General features: G+C 43.0%; 2 protein-coding genes across 18 annotated transcripts in view; both read left to right on the top strand.

Annotated features, from left to right (window-relative positions):
* MPHOSPH9 (M-phase phosphoprotein 9) overlaps positions 1 to 10,246 on the top strand; it is a 37,720-nt gene extending 27,474 nt beyond the window's left edge. For all 6 annotated transcript variants that reach the window (XM_063350567.1, XM_063350568.1, XM_063350565.1 and 3 more), the window contains 8 exons: positions 1,185 to 1,322; positions 2,019 to 2,194; positions 2,970 to 3,134; positions 3,475 to 3,595; positions 4,452 to 4,555; positions 5,399 to 5,610; positions 6,141 to 6,209; positions 7,490 to 10,246. In XM_063350567.1, coding sequence (XP_063206637.1) covers positions 1,185 to 1,322; positions 2,019 to 2,194; positions 2,970 to 3,134; positions 3,475 to 3,595; positions 4,452 to 4,555; positions 5,399 to 5,610; positions 6,141 to 6,209; positions 7,490 to 7,591 — 1,087 coding nt within the window. In that variant the 3' untranslated portion in view covers positions 7,592 to 10,246. The remainder of the gene's footprint in view (positions 1 to 1,184; positions 1,323 to 2,018; positions 2,195 to 2,969; positions 3,135 to 3,474; positions 3,596 to 4,451; positions 4,556 to 5,398; positions 5,611 to 6,140; positions 6,210 to 7,489) is intronic.
* A 613-nt stretch (positions 10,247 to 10,859) lies between these two features.
* Positions 10,860 to 15,777, top strand: part of PITPNM2 (phosphatidylinositol transfer protein membrane associated 2) — a 136,845-nt gene continuing 131,927 nt past the window's right edge. For 6 of the 12 annotated variants that reach the window (XM_063351101.1, XM_063351098.1, XM_063351100.1 and 3 more), the window contains exon 1: positions 10,865 to 11,239. The gene's annotated coding sequence lies outside the window, so the exon portion shown is untranslated. Of the gene's footprint in view, positions 11,240 to 15,777 lie in introns of all 12 variants that reach the window. The other 6 variants (XR_010073157.1, XR_010073154.1, XR_010073156.1 and 3 more) reach the window with 2 other exon arrangements.

Genomic DNA, 15,777 nt, shown 5'->3' with positions numbered 1-15,777 from the left:
GGTATCTTGAGAGTAGAGTGGAAGTTCATACTTGCATTCGTGCATTCATAGAATGCATACTCTAGTTTGAATTGTGAATTTATGTTAAGGAAATTAAAGTTGGCCTGTGTTCCGGTTTTTTGTTTGTGGGTTTTCTTATGTTTTAAAGACCTGAAAAGCTTTGTCCCCCTCAGTTTTTCATTACTTAGTTATGGCTTTTTGTGTCTCTCCCAGTTCAGCACTGATGCTGTAAAGCACAAAATGATAATGTAACGTGTTTTGTGGATGTCCATTTGTGTTATTAAACAGTAGTATTTTGGGAGGATCTGATTTTTTATGATTATGAAGATGCAAGTAATTTATTTATTAAAATATTACAGGGACAGGTTTCTATTTAGAGCTACTTTAGTATTTGTGAACAAGATCCCTCAACAATGAACAGAAACAAGGAAGACCTGAACATGGCAGACCATGTTCATCAGGGAGGAGGCTGTAAGAGCCAGTATGGATTTGGAAGTTAATCTGTCCCTAATTGATTTTGAAGGCTCAAGGAAAGCTTATTCCAACTGTGAATGCACAGAAGGATAGCTTTACAGAATAGTAGTTATGGTTCGCAGCTTGTGTAGACAAGAACCCTTTTTTCCTACTTATTATATGCTTTCCTGTGTATAAAAAAAAATAATCACATTTTTCTTTTGATATTTCAAGATTATATACTCATTGATATTTCTTAGTTAATATTTATCACTCTCAGGTCATCAACAGTTTCTTTTTCGGGTTTTTTGGGTTTAATTTTTTATTTCTCTGATAAATGGTGTCAAAAGCAAAGCTGGGGTCAGGTGCTCTGAACTATTGGAGTAATCCACACCAAAATGTTCTTGTCTAATTAATTGAGAACTACTTGTTACCCAAACCTTGGTCTGAGGAAGCAGCATTAAATTACAAGAAGGTATTTGTGGAGTTCTGCATTCAGAGCATATTGTGTAATTTAGACTGAAAACTCAACTTATTATTATTTTTTTAAAATATTTTATTTTTACTTTACAAAAAACATGGTTTTAAAACTTGTTTTTCCACAGTATTTACAGGTTTATTGCATATTTGTTATTTTTGTTTAACTAGAATAAATGATGGTTTTTTTTTTCTTAAATAAAAAAAAATAATTCCAAAGCTTTTCATAATTTTGAAGTTTTTTGTTCCAACAGCAAGTTGGCAACTCCTGATGTCAGCAGGAGAAAGTGGTTGATACCAGGAGCTGAGTATTCAATCTTCACTGGCCAGCCTTTGGAAGTCCAGGAAAGCCCCAAAGATAACAGATTAGAAGAAACCTATATTCCTTCTAGGTGAGCTGGTTTCCTTCAGTCTTCACAATGATGTGAAGCTGAACACTTCTAAAAATTAGTTTTATCCAGAATTGACTGTATTCGTATTTCTAGATTTTTGTTCTTGTTAAGTAGAGCTCTAAAACAATGTCTCGATGTTGTAGATGCTATACAATGCCTTAAAAACAAAACAACCTTCTTCCTTCACTAGCGTGGTATGAAGCAACCAGCAGCAGCCCTGTAGTACGTTCCTTGAAATGTCGGAAAGCTTCAACTCCATCCTGTGCCACTGTCTTTACGCTCTCAGTGTTTGTGTCCAATTCTGCGCTGAGTTTGGACACAGTGTGCTCTGTTGTATTGGATGGGAGCTGTCGCGTCGTCTGCAGCTTTCTGTCAGTGTAAAGCTTCAGGTGTAATTTAGGGTGTAATTTAGTAGTTTGTCTTCTTACTCAGAAGTTTCTAAAGGCTCTGCCAGGACGTATTTAGTTCTAAGAACATGTCAAGTCACCAAATTTAACTCTCGCTGTTCAACTTCAGATTCATGAATTGGCTATTAGACAATCCTCTGAGGTTCTTGGCTGAAATTAAGAAGCACCCTTAAAATTCTTGGTTTGATGACTCTAAACCTCAAACTAAATTTCTCCAGGTTTTTGTTTATTCAGCTACTATTTGGATATATGAAATGAAGTAAAAAAAATTTGATTCTCTTTCTTTAAGGCACCACTCTCCTCCTGAAAAAGACTCCTCACAAGAAGACTCTTCAACAAACACAATAGAAAAGAAAGAAAATGAGATGTCAGAAGCACCAATTATACAAGCCTTTAAAGAACTTGAAGAAGGAAAAGCCTTTAAAGATTGGGGTACACAGACAGAAAAAGAAGACACATCAACTAGTAACTCTTATTTTTATACTCCTGAATTTGTCTTTACTGGCTTTTCTTTGTTTGCATGTCTTTTGGTTTTGTTATTCTCAGCATTAAAGCCCATCAGGCTTGAGTGATGGGATAAAAACCGCTTCAGCATGCAAACTTGTGGGGCTTTCCTAAGAAAACTCAAAACGATAGGGCTAAGAGACTTGTTTAAAATAAAGGGAAAATACGAAAGCTGCTGTTAGGTCTCACGCTAGTGAGTAGTTAATGTCTTTTTTCTAAGAATATCTCGGTATTTATAAACAGTTAATGGAGTCCTAACAAAGCTCTTGCTGGCAGTACATCATTTTAGTTTTGTTCTCGTGGGGCTGTATGAGAATGTTATGAAGAAAGCTGGCGTGTGTGCTGTAGGACTGCACTGAGCTGTTCTAACAACATTGATTCAGGATGCCCTGTTGTTAGAAAACATTGAGTCTTTTCTTAAATGCTTATATTCTTGGTTCAGGCAGGTACTCCAACCCTCCTTCCCAAAAGATGCTTTTGTCCTGCTTTCCACTGTCTCTTTATTAAATCATTTCTCTCACACATCCAGCAAAGCATCCATTTTCATGACTTAAACTATCTGTTTCATGAATATGATGAGCAGGAAGCAAGACTTGAGCAAAACAGCACAAACGCGTTGACGTGAGGCAGACTAAGTACAGTCTTTGTACGCTGAAAGCTGAGTAAAGGAGAATATTTGTGAGTTCTTGTAGTGAAAAAATATTGATTAATATAATAATTTTTTCTTCTTAATTAGAAACATCAAATCGACGACAAACTGTTGGGTTTGTTGAAACTTCTTTACTTGCTAACCGATCCCCAGAGAAAGGTAAAGACCAACACAGACCGAAACGGTACAGCTCTCCTTGTGGCCAGAGGTCATCATCTCTTCCTCCTTCAAACAGGAAATCAAATACTCCAAGTAAGCGCTTTTCTGTAGTTTGTTTTGCCTTACGCAAAAACTAGAAGCAAATAATGAAAGGCTGCTCTACAAGAAAGAAAAATAAAGACAGGATTTCTGCATTATTCTAAGAGATAGTCTGAAAAAAAAAAAAGCTTGTGTATAATCATAGAAAATGTGAGAGTTTTACGTTTATTTTCATTTTTCTATGTTGCGATGCACTTTTCATCTAATTTAGATAAACACGTAGACAGCTTTGAAAAGACAGCTGTCTTTTAGGATGTAAGCATCCGATCACATGGATCGGAGATGCTGCATTGGGAAAAGTTTTAGGTAGTTAAACGTACTTTGTCTTTTGCAGCAACAAGAGAGATAATGTTGGCACCAGTGTCTGTGACATACAGCCCAAAACGATCTCCAAAAGAAAACCTCTCACCTGGATTTAGCCATTTGCTCAGCAAAAATGAAAACACGGTGACGAGGTACGAGTTTTATGAATACAGTTGTGGTTCTGATCATTATTATAGCAGCAGTATGTTTATACAGGCTTAATGCTGTTCCTGCTGCTTCTTGTTCATTAAGTCCTAGCAAATGAGTCATGCAAAGATTTCTGAGTATAAAGCTAAGTTTTACTTTTTAACATCTCGCAAGAAAAATCTAGAGTGATTTCACCAAGATGAGAAAGATGAGCATTCACCAAGATCAGATCTTTGCTTTACTATTGGCACAACATTGATCGGTGACAAAGAAGTGATAGAATTGTTCTGTGGAGTAAGTCCAGATCCACATGCTGCTTATCAGGAAATGTAAATAAAAGTTGAAAGTAGTATCTACCTACCTGTCATGGCACTTACAGACGTGTTAAGAAATATATAAACTTAACTTCCTGCTAACTGTACTAGATACTATGGTTTCTATAGAGATTTTTGCTTGGCAAGGCTTGTAGAGTTTCAGAGAACGTGCTTAGCTGTGAGATCAAAGTGTAGGACGCGTGCATGAGGAAGAAGTAGTGTGTAGCACCACTCCGATAGTTCTTGAGGATGGCAACACGGGAGCTCAGTGTGTTTGGGAGTGACAGCTTGGCCTGCTCCTGAAAGAAAGTCACATGAATGAGTTATTTTGGTGTGTGCAAATAGGAGTATAGCCGGGTAAGGTGCTATTAGCAGCCATCGGAAGACTGGCAATGCCTGTGGGATAGAAATCGACAATTTGTTTATTTAACCAGTGGGATAGAAATTGACAATTTGTTTATTTAACCAAAAGGTGAAAGTAGAAAGTAGTGTATTGGTTGATACATAGTTTCTAGCAAGTAATTGCTGTGTGCTTCCTGTTCTGTAGATTTGATATACTTCTGGATGACCTGGAAACTGGTCCTACATCTACTTCACAGCACAATAACCCAAGAAAAAGGCTCCAGTTTCTCTCACTAGATGACGTAGAAGGTAATCTGTCTAAGTGGGGGAAAATTGTTCTTTTTTTTTTTTTACCATAATTTCTTCCACACTGGTAACAGATGCTTAAATAGAAAGCTGACACTTTACACTATGAAGTCCAACTTTTAAAAATCTTCTACATCTCGTCTTATGCCTATAGACAGAAAAATACCATTCATATGGTGTTTTATTTTTATGTATATGTGTGTGTGCACAAACACAATGGAACAACAAAAATAATTAAATTAGAGAAAGAAGGGCAATATGTTTTCCTATGCTTAACTCAGTTATACAATGCATATGTCAGTAGGGTCTATATTAAGATGTACATACTCAGTCATACTAATAAAATTCTACTGCTAAACATTGCATTAGAGATAGCAAAGAGCAACCATAATAAAGCCAGTTGTTTCAGATTTTTTAAATGATTGATTGAAGCAAATCTTTTCTCACTTTTGTAATTCTTGTCACAATGTTCTGCTTTTATTTTTATTAATGCGTTTATTTAGACTAGTGTTTTCATGACAACTAGTCTACGTGGTGATATTTAGAAATGTTGTACCAGTAAAAGTAACTTACTAATAGTCCTAATTAGCACAGTACAGTAATCTGTTTGTTAACAAAAAAATGTGCTGGGTTATAAAGATCACTCGGAAGATGACCCATACAAATGTTTCACATTCTTCTGAGAAGTTTGCATAAGGCGAGCTAATAAGGCTTTCCTAGTCACTGTCCTCAGTAATATACCTCCAAAAACACACTGCTTTTCTTGTTGTTAGTTTCTTTTTCTGTCCTATGTAATAATTTCGGACAATCACAAAACAAATAAAAAGAGCCCTATTTTGTCGATAGGAAGGCAGCATTCAGGTGTCAGGCACAGCTCTTGTGCTGAATCCGTCAATACTGGAATGAAGAAAGAGGCGGCATGGGACGAGAGGAGCATGGCACAAAAATATGAGCCGGTGCTACCACCTTGTGAGGAGGACTTCAAGTACGCAACAAGGATTAAGACTCTGGCTGAAACAGAGAGGCTTTTTGATGAGCTGACTCAAGAAAAGCAACAGGCAAAGATTATTTTTATTTTAAAGTTGTGATGAAACATAATTGTTGTACGAGAGGTGAGGGATGTAGCCATATACCTACGCAATGCATGGCTGAAATTCACACACAATTGGAATGTTCCATTATCATTCCCTGCTCTATTTCCCGTACTCCAGTCCTTTCCTGTCCCTAACCTCATGAAAGGAGAGTCTCTTTAACTTAAACGCAGTGCGAATGGAAGAGTTGGAGGGAGTGAATTTACTTTCTTCCTTAATGGAAAATGCTTTAAATCAGCCTTTCAAACAAAGAAGGTTATTCTGGCAACTAAGAGTGCTCTCTTCAAAACCATCCTTGAGAGGGTCTGCTTATGAGTGTTAACTTTTGTGTCAGTTTTGTATGGCACAGCATTATAGTGACATAAATTAGTGTTTAAGAACATTGGACATGTATCTGTAACGCGTACACCTCACCTCTCTTTCTGTAAGATTAGTTAGGAAGGTCTATATTGGCTCTTGAAACTATAATTTACAGCTGAAGTATTTTCTGTTATTAGATTGAGGCTGCATTGAGCCGAATACCTTGTTCTGGTGGAAGAATGACCTTGCAAGCAAGATTAAATCAGGTGAAAAAGCTTTTACATATGACACTTCTCTTAAGTTGCTCTTCCACAATTTGAGAATATATAGTTAGATCAAAGTTCCACTATATAATAGTACAATGTAATAATATTACTATGTAATAGTACAATTACTATGGGAATTTTTCCACAGCAGTGAGAATTGTTCTTGAATATGGCTGAATTTTGAATCTGTGTGAAAGGTGTTCTCTAGACTTTACTGTATTAGAAGATAACTGTGAAATTACTGCAAGTTAATTATAAACACACTCTGAATTGCTATGTAAAAGGTGTAAGTCTGGATAATTTGTATGCAATTGATTCAGAAAAGAATAATTACCCCTGCAACCATTTCATCCCTCCCTGCCACCACAAACTCAAACCTTTTCTTTTGTGTGTGTGCGTATGTATACATGCATATAAAGAAAAAGTGTGTGTGTATACATATGTATACATACTACATAGTGTATATTCTGCATAGGACTGTTTATATCTTCTATTCTTTGTACATGGGATGCATTTTTCCGAGTTACTGCAAGAATAGTCTGTTCTTGTGATAATGCTGAGAGGTAGATAAAGGCAATACATTACGAAAATGCAGTGACTGTGAAATAGATCCCCGCAGCTGTAGGGAGGATGTTATGCTGTGGAAGAAAGTGCAAAGTTTTAGGTTTCATTTGTTCGGTTGTTTTTTGTCTACTTAAAAGTATAAAGAAGAAAATAAGGCAAAAATAGTAGTGTAGGTGGCATACAGGAGAGTGCCTTCTTGGGATAGCTCTGCAGACTCTTCTAAGAAAAACAAGTGTCCCAAAGTTGTGTGTTAGAGGTCTCTGCGAAGCCTACAACTTCAGCATTTCCAAAATTGTAATCCCAGAGCTTCTTATCAATTTGACAGTAAAATTGCATTTTAGTTAATCAATATTGCCACTCACTACAGTGGTCTGCTGTTTCCTCAATGTGTCTCCCTAATTATCAGCCTGTCCTAAATTGTGTCAAGTTTATCTCATGGAGTGTCGTAAGTCGCGGGGAGGGGAAGCCAAAATACCTGAAACAGTTTTAAAAAAAGCCAACAACCCACAAGTATGCACAGATACATAAAAATAATACAAAAAGTTTGTAGGTCTGGCTCTAGTTTTTGCGTGCTAACAGAATGCTAATATTGCATTAAAAAAGATACATACTATAGGAATAATAGTAGTTCCTTCATTTTAGAAGGATCATTGGATCTTCTTGCATGTTGTTATAATCCTTTTTTTTTTTTTTTTTTTCTTTAACTGTTCTTTTAGGAAGCCCTGGAAGACCGCTTGGAAAGGATTAATAGAGATTTGGGATCAATACGCATGACTCTGAAAAGATTTCATGTTTTACGTACCTCTGCGAATCTTTGACAATTCTCTCTTGAATGCAAATATGCTTTTTTTTTTTGTTTGCACTATATGTAATTATGCACTCAGTAAATGCAAATTGTTTTGTATTTTTATAAACCCTCAATAGTAGTTTTACAACCATGTTACCCTTTACAAACAGCAATATTTTGTACTTCAAACAGCCACCTATATTTTAAACATATTTTTGTTACACTTGAGAAATCAATGTTTATCCTGTATTGTAATATTTTTAGAAATATTAATTATTTTTAAATGGTGATATTCAATTTATAATAAGAATAAGAAACTAAAAGGCAGCTTGTTTTCAGAAAATGATAGCATTATCCTTTTGCACTTCGTTTTCCTCACCATTTTATAAATATTTATGGTATGATGTAAATATTAGCCAATAGGAAACTTTGAACTTTACTACAAAAAGCAACATGAATTACCCGTGTTAAAGATAACTACTGTTATGCCATAAATCCTTTTAACTTAAACCTTTTAACGTATATTTTTTCATTGTGACAAAACTGTGAGCCCTACTTCCATGATGGCTGGCTGGCTGCGAATTGGTATGTGTGTTGCTGGCTGCGTTAGGAAAATATTGCTCTAAACTATTTGCTGTCTCCCAACAGTCGCCATGAGTAGTGTTTTGATACCGCGAGTACCAGGATTACCGAGACTGACAGCAGCCACCCTGTCTCCCAGCTCCGCTCCAGGACTGTAACTACTTAACCCAAGTTACTGTTTTAATATGCCAGACCGGGGTTTGTGCCATGCCAGTGTTCTGGTCGCATACATTTCCAAACAAAATCCAAGCTGTATTTGTGAACATACATGCATTTTTCTTGGTGAAAAATACATATTTGCTAGTTGGCATATTGCTGAATTACTGTCCAACATTGATATTTTAGTTTGTATTTTAATATTAAATAAATGTTTAATTAGATTCATTCCTCCTGCCCAAGAACAATAATAGGTTCTGGGATATTACATCAGCGATAATGTAGGTTTTAATCATATTGTGTGTTTCAAATTCTGTCCTTGTTCAAGATGTTTGGCCACCAATGATGTGATTATAAGGCCAGAATAGCTGTCATAAAGGAAGCTTGTGAAGATCTGATTCTAAAATTAGAGTGCTGTGTTTTAAGATATTTGATGAAGAACTGTCCTATCCATGCACAGTCTTTTTGGGGGTGGGGGGGAAAGTATTTTTTTTGCAGCCACTTCTGCCCTCTGGGTTCTCTTAATACAAGATCAGTGTAGGGGAGAAGTCAAGGATGTTAGTTACTTGTTTTCCCTTTTATGCTAAAATGCAGAGATTTGGCCTCAATGCTTGGAGATAACTTGCTCAAATGTACCTTCCAGGTACATAGATAGATGTACAATTTTGATCGTATTCCATATTCTTGCTTGTAATTTTTACTCAGAAGGGGTTGAGGGAGGAAAAAAGAATCTTGACTTCCTTGAGCAGCTCTACTGTTTAGCCGAAGAATTTTTCCCACCATTTTAAGTTAATAACAGGCATAATTTAAAAGTGTCTTTCAAAAGTATCATTCAGCCAGCAGGGTTTTTCCAAGGAAAACTTCACATGGGTCCACTAATGGTCTTGTTTTCTTTCATCAGTACTGCAGCAGAACCAAACACAATTTTCCTGACAGGCATTAGAAACGCGTAGGTAAATCAGTTATTTCACTGCCTTTTCTTATAACCTCCCTTTATCTCCACTCTATTCTTTCCAGTGCTATTCATATTCATGTACTTTTTTTTTTTATTACATCCAGAAAACTGAATTGTGAGTCAGAATTTATTTTTTAATCAAAAGTCCGCCTCCATCTGTTGGAGCTCTCTAGGCTATTTCTGTTCTGTTATAACACTGAAGGGGGGGTAGGATGTGAGTGTTGCTCTTAGTAAACTTCTAGGACAACCTTTGCACATAACTGTCTGGCTTCGGGTGACCTGTTCAGTATGGTGCCTTCGGCCTGATTCTTCAGAGGGACAGAGGATCTGCAGTTCCAGATTAAATCAGTGGGAGGCCTGAGTGCTCAGTGCTTCTGAAAATCAGACACGAAGCGCCAAAAAGTGGGCCACATGAAGTGTGTGTTTACTGTGGAAAATGTGACTTTACTTGCTGTGTGCTTTGCTGGACGCTGCCTTTTTTTATTAATCCCTTTTAAAATTCTTCACCTTAACACGAGTGAATTGCCTTGTTCCATATTGGGGACAAATAAGGACTTCCAGAAGCTTGTGCTTCCTCTGAGGAGGACTTTAATCCTCTTCCTCTGGCGTTCTTCCACCTGACACCTCTCAGCTATGTAGGCATTTATCGCCTTTCCAGATCTACTAGGTTTTGCTCGGAGCCCCAGGCTTTGTTCTGTCTCAGGCTGCCCTTGCAAGACACTCCCATGCATAGTTTTCTCTGTGGTAATAAACATCACGGCTCCTTCAACTCTGAGATTTAACCTTTGGAAAATAAATTTTCTATTTGTCCACATCTCTAGAAAGCAAATTAAAAAAAAAAAAAGTGTTTCTCAGCACCCTTGATAGCTTTAGGGTATAATCTGCCTTCCACGGGGAACTTCGTCTCTAAAAAGAGCTATATTATGGACTAGAAGTTCCTGTGACAATGCAGGTAGTGTTTACAAAGCACATTGGTTCACCAGGCAGGCTGGGGCTAGCTGTGGCTTTGGGGGGTAGCCCGCGGGGACAGGGGTAACCTCTGGGGGGGACTGTGAGGAAGAGCAGGAACGGGAGCTGGGCTTGACGAGGGGAAGCGATGCATCCTTAAAAAAACCAAAAATGCAGCAAACTCACTGTCCTGGTTTGAGGTAAAACAGAACGACAAACAGTAGTGTGTTTTGTTGCTGCTTTTTTTTCTGAGGTTTCTGAATAAAGTGATTGCTAAACCTTTAGTGATTTTTTTTTCCCCCCAGGGGTTTGCAGGGGGTGAAGTTTGCAGGCTCCCGCCTGCAAACCGCCTGGTGCCGGGGGCAGGGTTACAGCGGCGACTGGGCTGGGGCTTCACACCCACCGTTGAAGCCCGGCTCGGTGCACCGTTACCCGTCCTTCCCGCGGCACCCGGTATCGGCCGGGGGAGCGAACCCGGCGCGGGGCAGGGAGCCGGTAAGTCCCGTCCCCTCCGCGGCCAGCCGGGGCTGCCGGACGCGCTCCGGGGGTCCCCGCGGCTTCGTCCCCCGGCCGGGCGGGTGGCAGTGCCCGGCGGCGCTCCCCACGGCGGCCGGCAGGCGGTGCCCCCGGCCCGCCCGCCTCGCGGGAGCGCCGGCCCGCCGCGGGGAAGGAAGTGGCGGCTCCCCGCGGCGGTGGGCACGGCTCGGGCGGGGGGAAATAAAGCCGTCCGGCCGCCGCGGCAGGGCACGGGGCTCCTTCGCCTTCCCCGCTCTCCCCGCCTCCGCAGCGCCGAGCTGCGGCAGCGGCCCGCCCGCCTCGCCTCCCCCCGCCTCCGCCGTCCCCGCGCCGCGGCAGAGCCGGCGGGCGAGGAGCTGCCTGCGCCCGGCCCACCCTCGCCGGGGATTATGCCAGCGGAGCGCGGGCATGTCGGCAGGCAGCGACTCGTAGGCAGCGGCAGCCGCCGAGCCGCGGCGGCGGCACCACCATCATCATCCTCAGCAGCAGCGGGAGCCGCGGCCGCTGCGCCGGGAGCAGCCGGTGCGTGGTGGGGGGACGCGCGGGGGGCGGCGGGGCGGGCCCCGGCACCTGGCGGCCCCCCCCCCCGGGCTGTGCCTCGGCGGGGGCGGGCACCGCCGCGGGCCCGAGGGTGGGGGGGAAGGCCGGGCCCGCGGGGCGGCTTCAGCCTCCCCCGAGGGGCCGGGGCGGCTCGGCGGGCCCCTCCCCGGGGCCTCGGCGGAGGAGGAGGAACGGCCCCGGCGGGCCCGCGGCGGCGGAGGGTGCGCGGCCGGTACCTCCGGGTGCCGCCGCGGCCTCAGCGGGGTCGGGCCGTCTCGTCCCTGCCGGCGGGATGCGGCGGCGGTAAAAGTTTCCCGAATAGAGTAAATGACAGGGAGGGACGGGTCGGCTGCGCCGCGGGGTCTGCGGGCGCTGCAGCCATCGCAGCTCGGCTCCTCGCTATCGCACACGAAATAGGGATCCACCGCCTTGCCGCTGTGCTAATGAGGCTTGGTTCTCTTACACGTTATTCCTCTCCCTGTGCCGGCGGGTCGCAGGCAGCAAACGCCTCCCTCCCCTGCCCTCCGCCGGGCTTCCAGAGTCGGCGGCCGGGGCCGGGCGCTCTCCGCGCCGGGGAATGGCACAGGGGCCGCGGCCGGGCGTGCAGGAGCCGCGCCGGCAGCCTTGGAGCGCCCTGCCCGCGGGAGAGCCTTCGTCCCGGTTCCCCTTTTCCTCCTCCTCTCTTTCGAGCTTGAATTTCAAGGAATTCGGCTCTGGCAGAGGCACCGGGCGGAGGTTCGTTGCGCGGTGGCCGTGAGGAGGGGGCGAAGGCCCTGCCCGGGCGCGGCCTCCCTGCCTGTGGTAGGGGACGAGGGGCGAGACCTGCAGCGGCCTGGCAGAAGAAACGCCTTTGGCTAAGTACGGCTGAGGAGGAACCTCGTGGGTTTGGGGGGCTCAAGACCCCCCTGCGGTCAGTGAACTGCGGGGTGGCCGACTGGAAATTGGCCGCGCTCCTGAGGTGATGCCTCAGGATGCAGACATCCTCAGGATGCAGGCATGCCTCAGGATGCCTCAGGAGCAGGAGATGGAGATTTTTCCCTCTAGAAAGAGGAGAATGGCCATTCCTGAGCTGGACGATGGGCTACAAGAGGGGATCCTCTGCTGGGGCCTGGTGGCCCCTTCTCCCGGCCTGGCCATCACTTGATGGAAGGGGCCCTGCCTGATGCTCCCGAAGAACCCCCGGCTCCATTCTGCAGCGTGCTGCTGCTGCCCCACAAACAACTTCAGCTCTTCGTCCAGCTTAATCCCATCCTTCATCTCCTCCCCAGCCCCTCGCACTCCCCTGCAGGAGCCAAAGCACAGAGGAGGCACTGAGGTGCTGGAGCGCCATTAGCAGAGCCAGGAATGGGGAACCCCTCGGAGCAGAGCCCCATTCAGTCAGCCACGCAGCTCAGTCCTGTCACGTTTTATGTTAAAATGACATGTCTGAGGCAAAGTTTTTTTTAAATTGTGTGTTTAAACAAGAAAAGAAAGTTTCTTCCTGTGTTAATACCTGCTCTAAAATGAGAGCTTCCATCTTCGAAGTGCTCTGTGTGCCTGGAAGCAGCTAAGGGGGTAATACGGTGCCAAAAACCGTCTTTGGTCTTTGAAGATGTAATCTGCATGCGCCGAGCTCTGTACATGACAGCGGTTCAACAGGACAATGGTAATAGATCAGTCTTCGCGGACATCAGGACGTAAATAGGAGGTGGTTTGATTGCATGTCGAAATATCTATGGCCTGTAGGACTCCTTACCCTCCTACTGCATACTGATTCCCTCTCCCTGCCCACATCTTTTCGCTCGCGCTGTATTTTTATCGCATAGTTTATTTTTGTCATGACTGCGTTGTGCTCCCGAGTAACACAAGAGGACTGACTGCGCCAACAGGGCTCAGCACTGGCTTCTGAGCGATTTCCCCCGCCACTGTTGGGTAGGAGACTGCTGTTTGTAGGGCAGCCTTTTTCCCGGCCTTTGGCAGACCTCGTGGTCGATGGATCGCTGTGTGGCTGGTTATTCTGACAGGTGACCAGCTCGTCGTCTTGCCTCCGGGCTGCCCGGTAATTGAAACGCCTCCCTGGGCTATATGAAATAAAGAACGGCCAAACATGGAAGCACACTTGCAGACTTGTCCCGGCTTGCTGTTTTTCACGGGAATGCTGCTTTGTGGTCCTTGCAATGTGCCCTGAGTGTGGCAGCGTCTCTGAGAGGGGAAGGGAAACGAGCAAGCAAGGGCTGGAAACAGCTTGTTGTGCTTCGTGCCTTTGATAGAGCAGACTTCTGGTAGGCTGCTAGGTTTTATTAATCATATTTAAGTTTCTGTCACTAACTTTTAATTAAAAGCATGGTTGATACCACTTTAATGAATGTACGGATGTTAGCCATCTTCATGCATAAAAATGCTTTTTAATTCCCTTACTATTCCCTTTATGGCACTTAGATGCTTTTGTTACCATTTAAACAGCATACAGTAGCAGCTGTTTATCTTCTTAATATAACTTTTTCTTGCATCTGTGTTCAGGAAACAGTAACGGTTTGACTAAACAATTCCCTGGTATCCTTTAGCAATATTTTTTAAAGTAACTTGGCAGAAAGCATCGTAAGTGATGTCTAAATAGTGAACTCCAAGGCTCTTGGTGACAGCAGCCCTTAGCCTAACGTAACTCTGCTAAAATTCTTCGTTGTTCCTCACGCTTCTGTGAAGTGCTGAGGAAAGTAAGAAGCCCTCAGTGTATGACTTCCGATTCTGATGAACTTAACAAGGATCTTTCCCCCAAATGATAACTTCTTATTAAAATATCCTTTCTATTTTGGGTTTGCTTCTGATGGTGCATTTCAATGAGTTTGTCGCTTGTTGTGCATCTAACAGCCCGAGCATTTATTGTGATTTACCATCTGGCATGTGGGAGTTTTATCTAACTTCTCATTTTAGTTGACAGCAACCAGTTCAGAAAGACCTCGTCCTGATTTTTTTTTTTTTTAAAGTAGAAATTCTCAAAACTTACAACTGACAGAGGTGCTAAGGGGTTTTGAATTTGAATAGTCTCTTTTTGTTCACATTCGGTTACTGCTTCTGCAAGTTGGCCAAATAGAGAAGCAGCACATCCTTCAAGCAGGCGAATTTAAAGAAGGTTCCTCCAATTAGTCCAATGACCATTAATCTCCCCACTACGTTCAAACAAAAATCGTGTCATTCGGTTGCTGTCTTGGCAGCCTGACTGGAAGGCTTCAGAAAATGGCACGTGAAAGCTGATGCTTACTCCTGAGTGTAGTTTGACTCATGTCATTCACGCATATTCACAGTAATGTCCTGTTCTAGGACCAGCAGGGTCCATCGAGAAACGTTTTATTCACACGATGGTTTTTCTTTTAGGCTCCCTCTTACTCAAGAGACGTACCTCATTTCGGGGAGAGGGGAGGAAAAGACATCAGTGTTTTTCTTCTCTTTATTTTTATTGTCTTAGAAAGAAAAAGCAACATCTAAACCCCATGGTTTTCTTAATAGCTAATTTGTCTAAATGGTGAAGATGCCTTCTAATTTAATTTTAAAGCTGTCTGACATAGAGTATGATGCAATTAATATTTCTGCTTATCTCCCCAAATTAGTGAGATATGTCTAAATTTAATTTTGAGCCTGAAAGCATCTTATAAACAAAAATGTTCTGTAGTATTCAGTGTGAATGGAAGTGGAGTAATTAATGTGGGGGGAGGATATATATAAAACACTTTATTTATAACTTTGTTTCCTGGCTGTTGGAGGAAACCCAAATGCCACAACATTGTTCTTGGGCAGAGGAGTCTGTGTGAACTCCCCCACGAACTAAAAGGGAATGTGGCTTCTCTAATCATGGTGTCAATGCCGGGAGTCCTGCGAAATCTTAAATGAGCAAAGTAACGAATGATATTTAGATGTTCGTAATGTTAAGAAGTACAAAATAATTTAGCATGGGGCTAACTCAGATCTTAGCGCTTCAGGGAGTTTTAATCAGCATGATGCCAAGTCAATACACAGAACTCCTGAAGTCATACTCGAGCATTTTCCATAAGCAAGGTTGTGTTTTGTTTTTTTTTAAAGTAAAATAAATCCTTAGAAGCTCACAGTAAAATGCTTCAGTAAATCCCAGTATGGACCTTACTTAGAAACCAGTGGCGAAAAAGTTATCTTTCTTTTTGAAGGGTGGCTGTGGGGATCCAAGGGACCTCCTGCGGGAGGGCAGTATCGGGAGGCAGAGCTGCTTCCCACTGTCCTGCAGCCCTTCCTGAGCGTGGCTGACACAGGGTCGAGCTCCAGAGGGGAGAAGAAATAAGAGGTTGCTTAGGCAAGTGGAGACAAATAGTTATTGAGCATGTGTGGGTGCAGGGAGCTGCGTGATGAGGTATTTAAAAGACAGGTAGACATAGTGCTTAGAGATACAGTTTGGTGATGGTTTTTGTCAGTGTTAGGTTGATGGTTGGACTCGATGATCTGAAAGGTCCCTTCCAGCCTAGGCGATTCTATGATTTGTCATGAAAGAAGAGGAAGAAATCTCATAAGCATAGGGC

The sequence above is a fragment of the Chroicocephalus ridibundus genome, chromosome 13, assembly GCF_963924245.1.
Source record: "Chroicocephalus ridibundus chromosome 13, bChrRid1.1, whole genome shotgun sequence".
Classification (NCBI taxonomy): domain Eukaryota; kingdom Metazoa; phylum Chordata; class Aves; order Charadriiformes; family Laridae; genus Chroicocephalus; species Chroicocephalus ridibundus.
The sequence above is the reverse complement of the archived record's forward strand: the minus strand, read 5'-3'. Positions and strand labels throughout refer to the sequence as shown.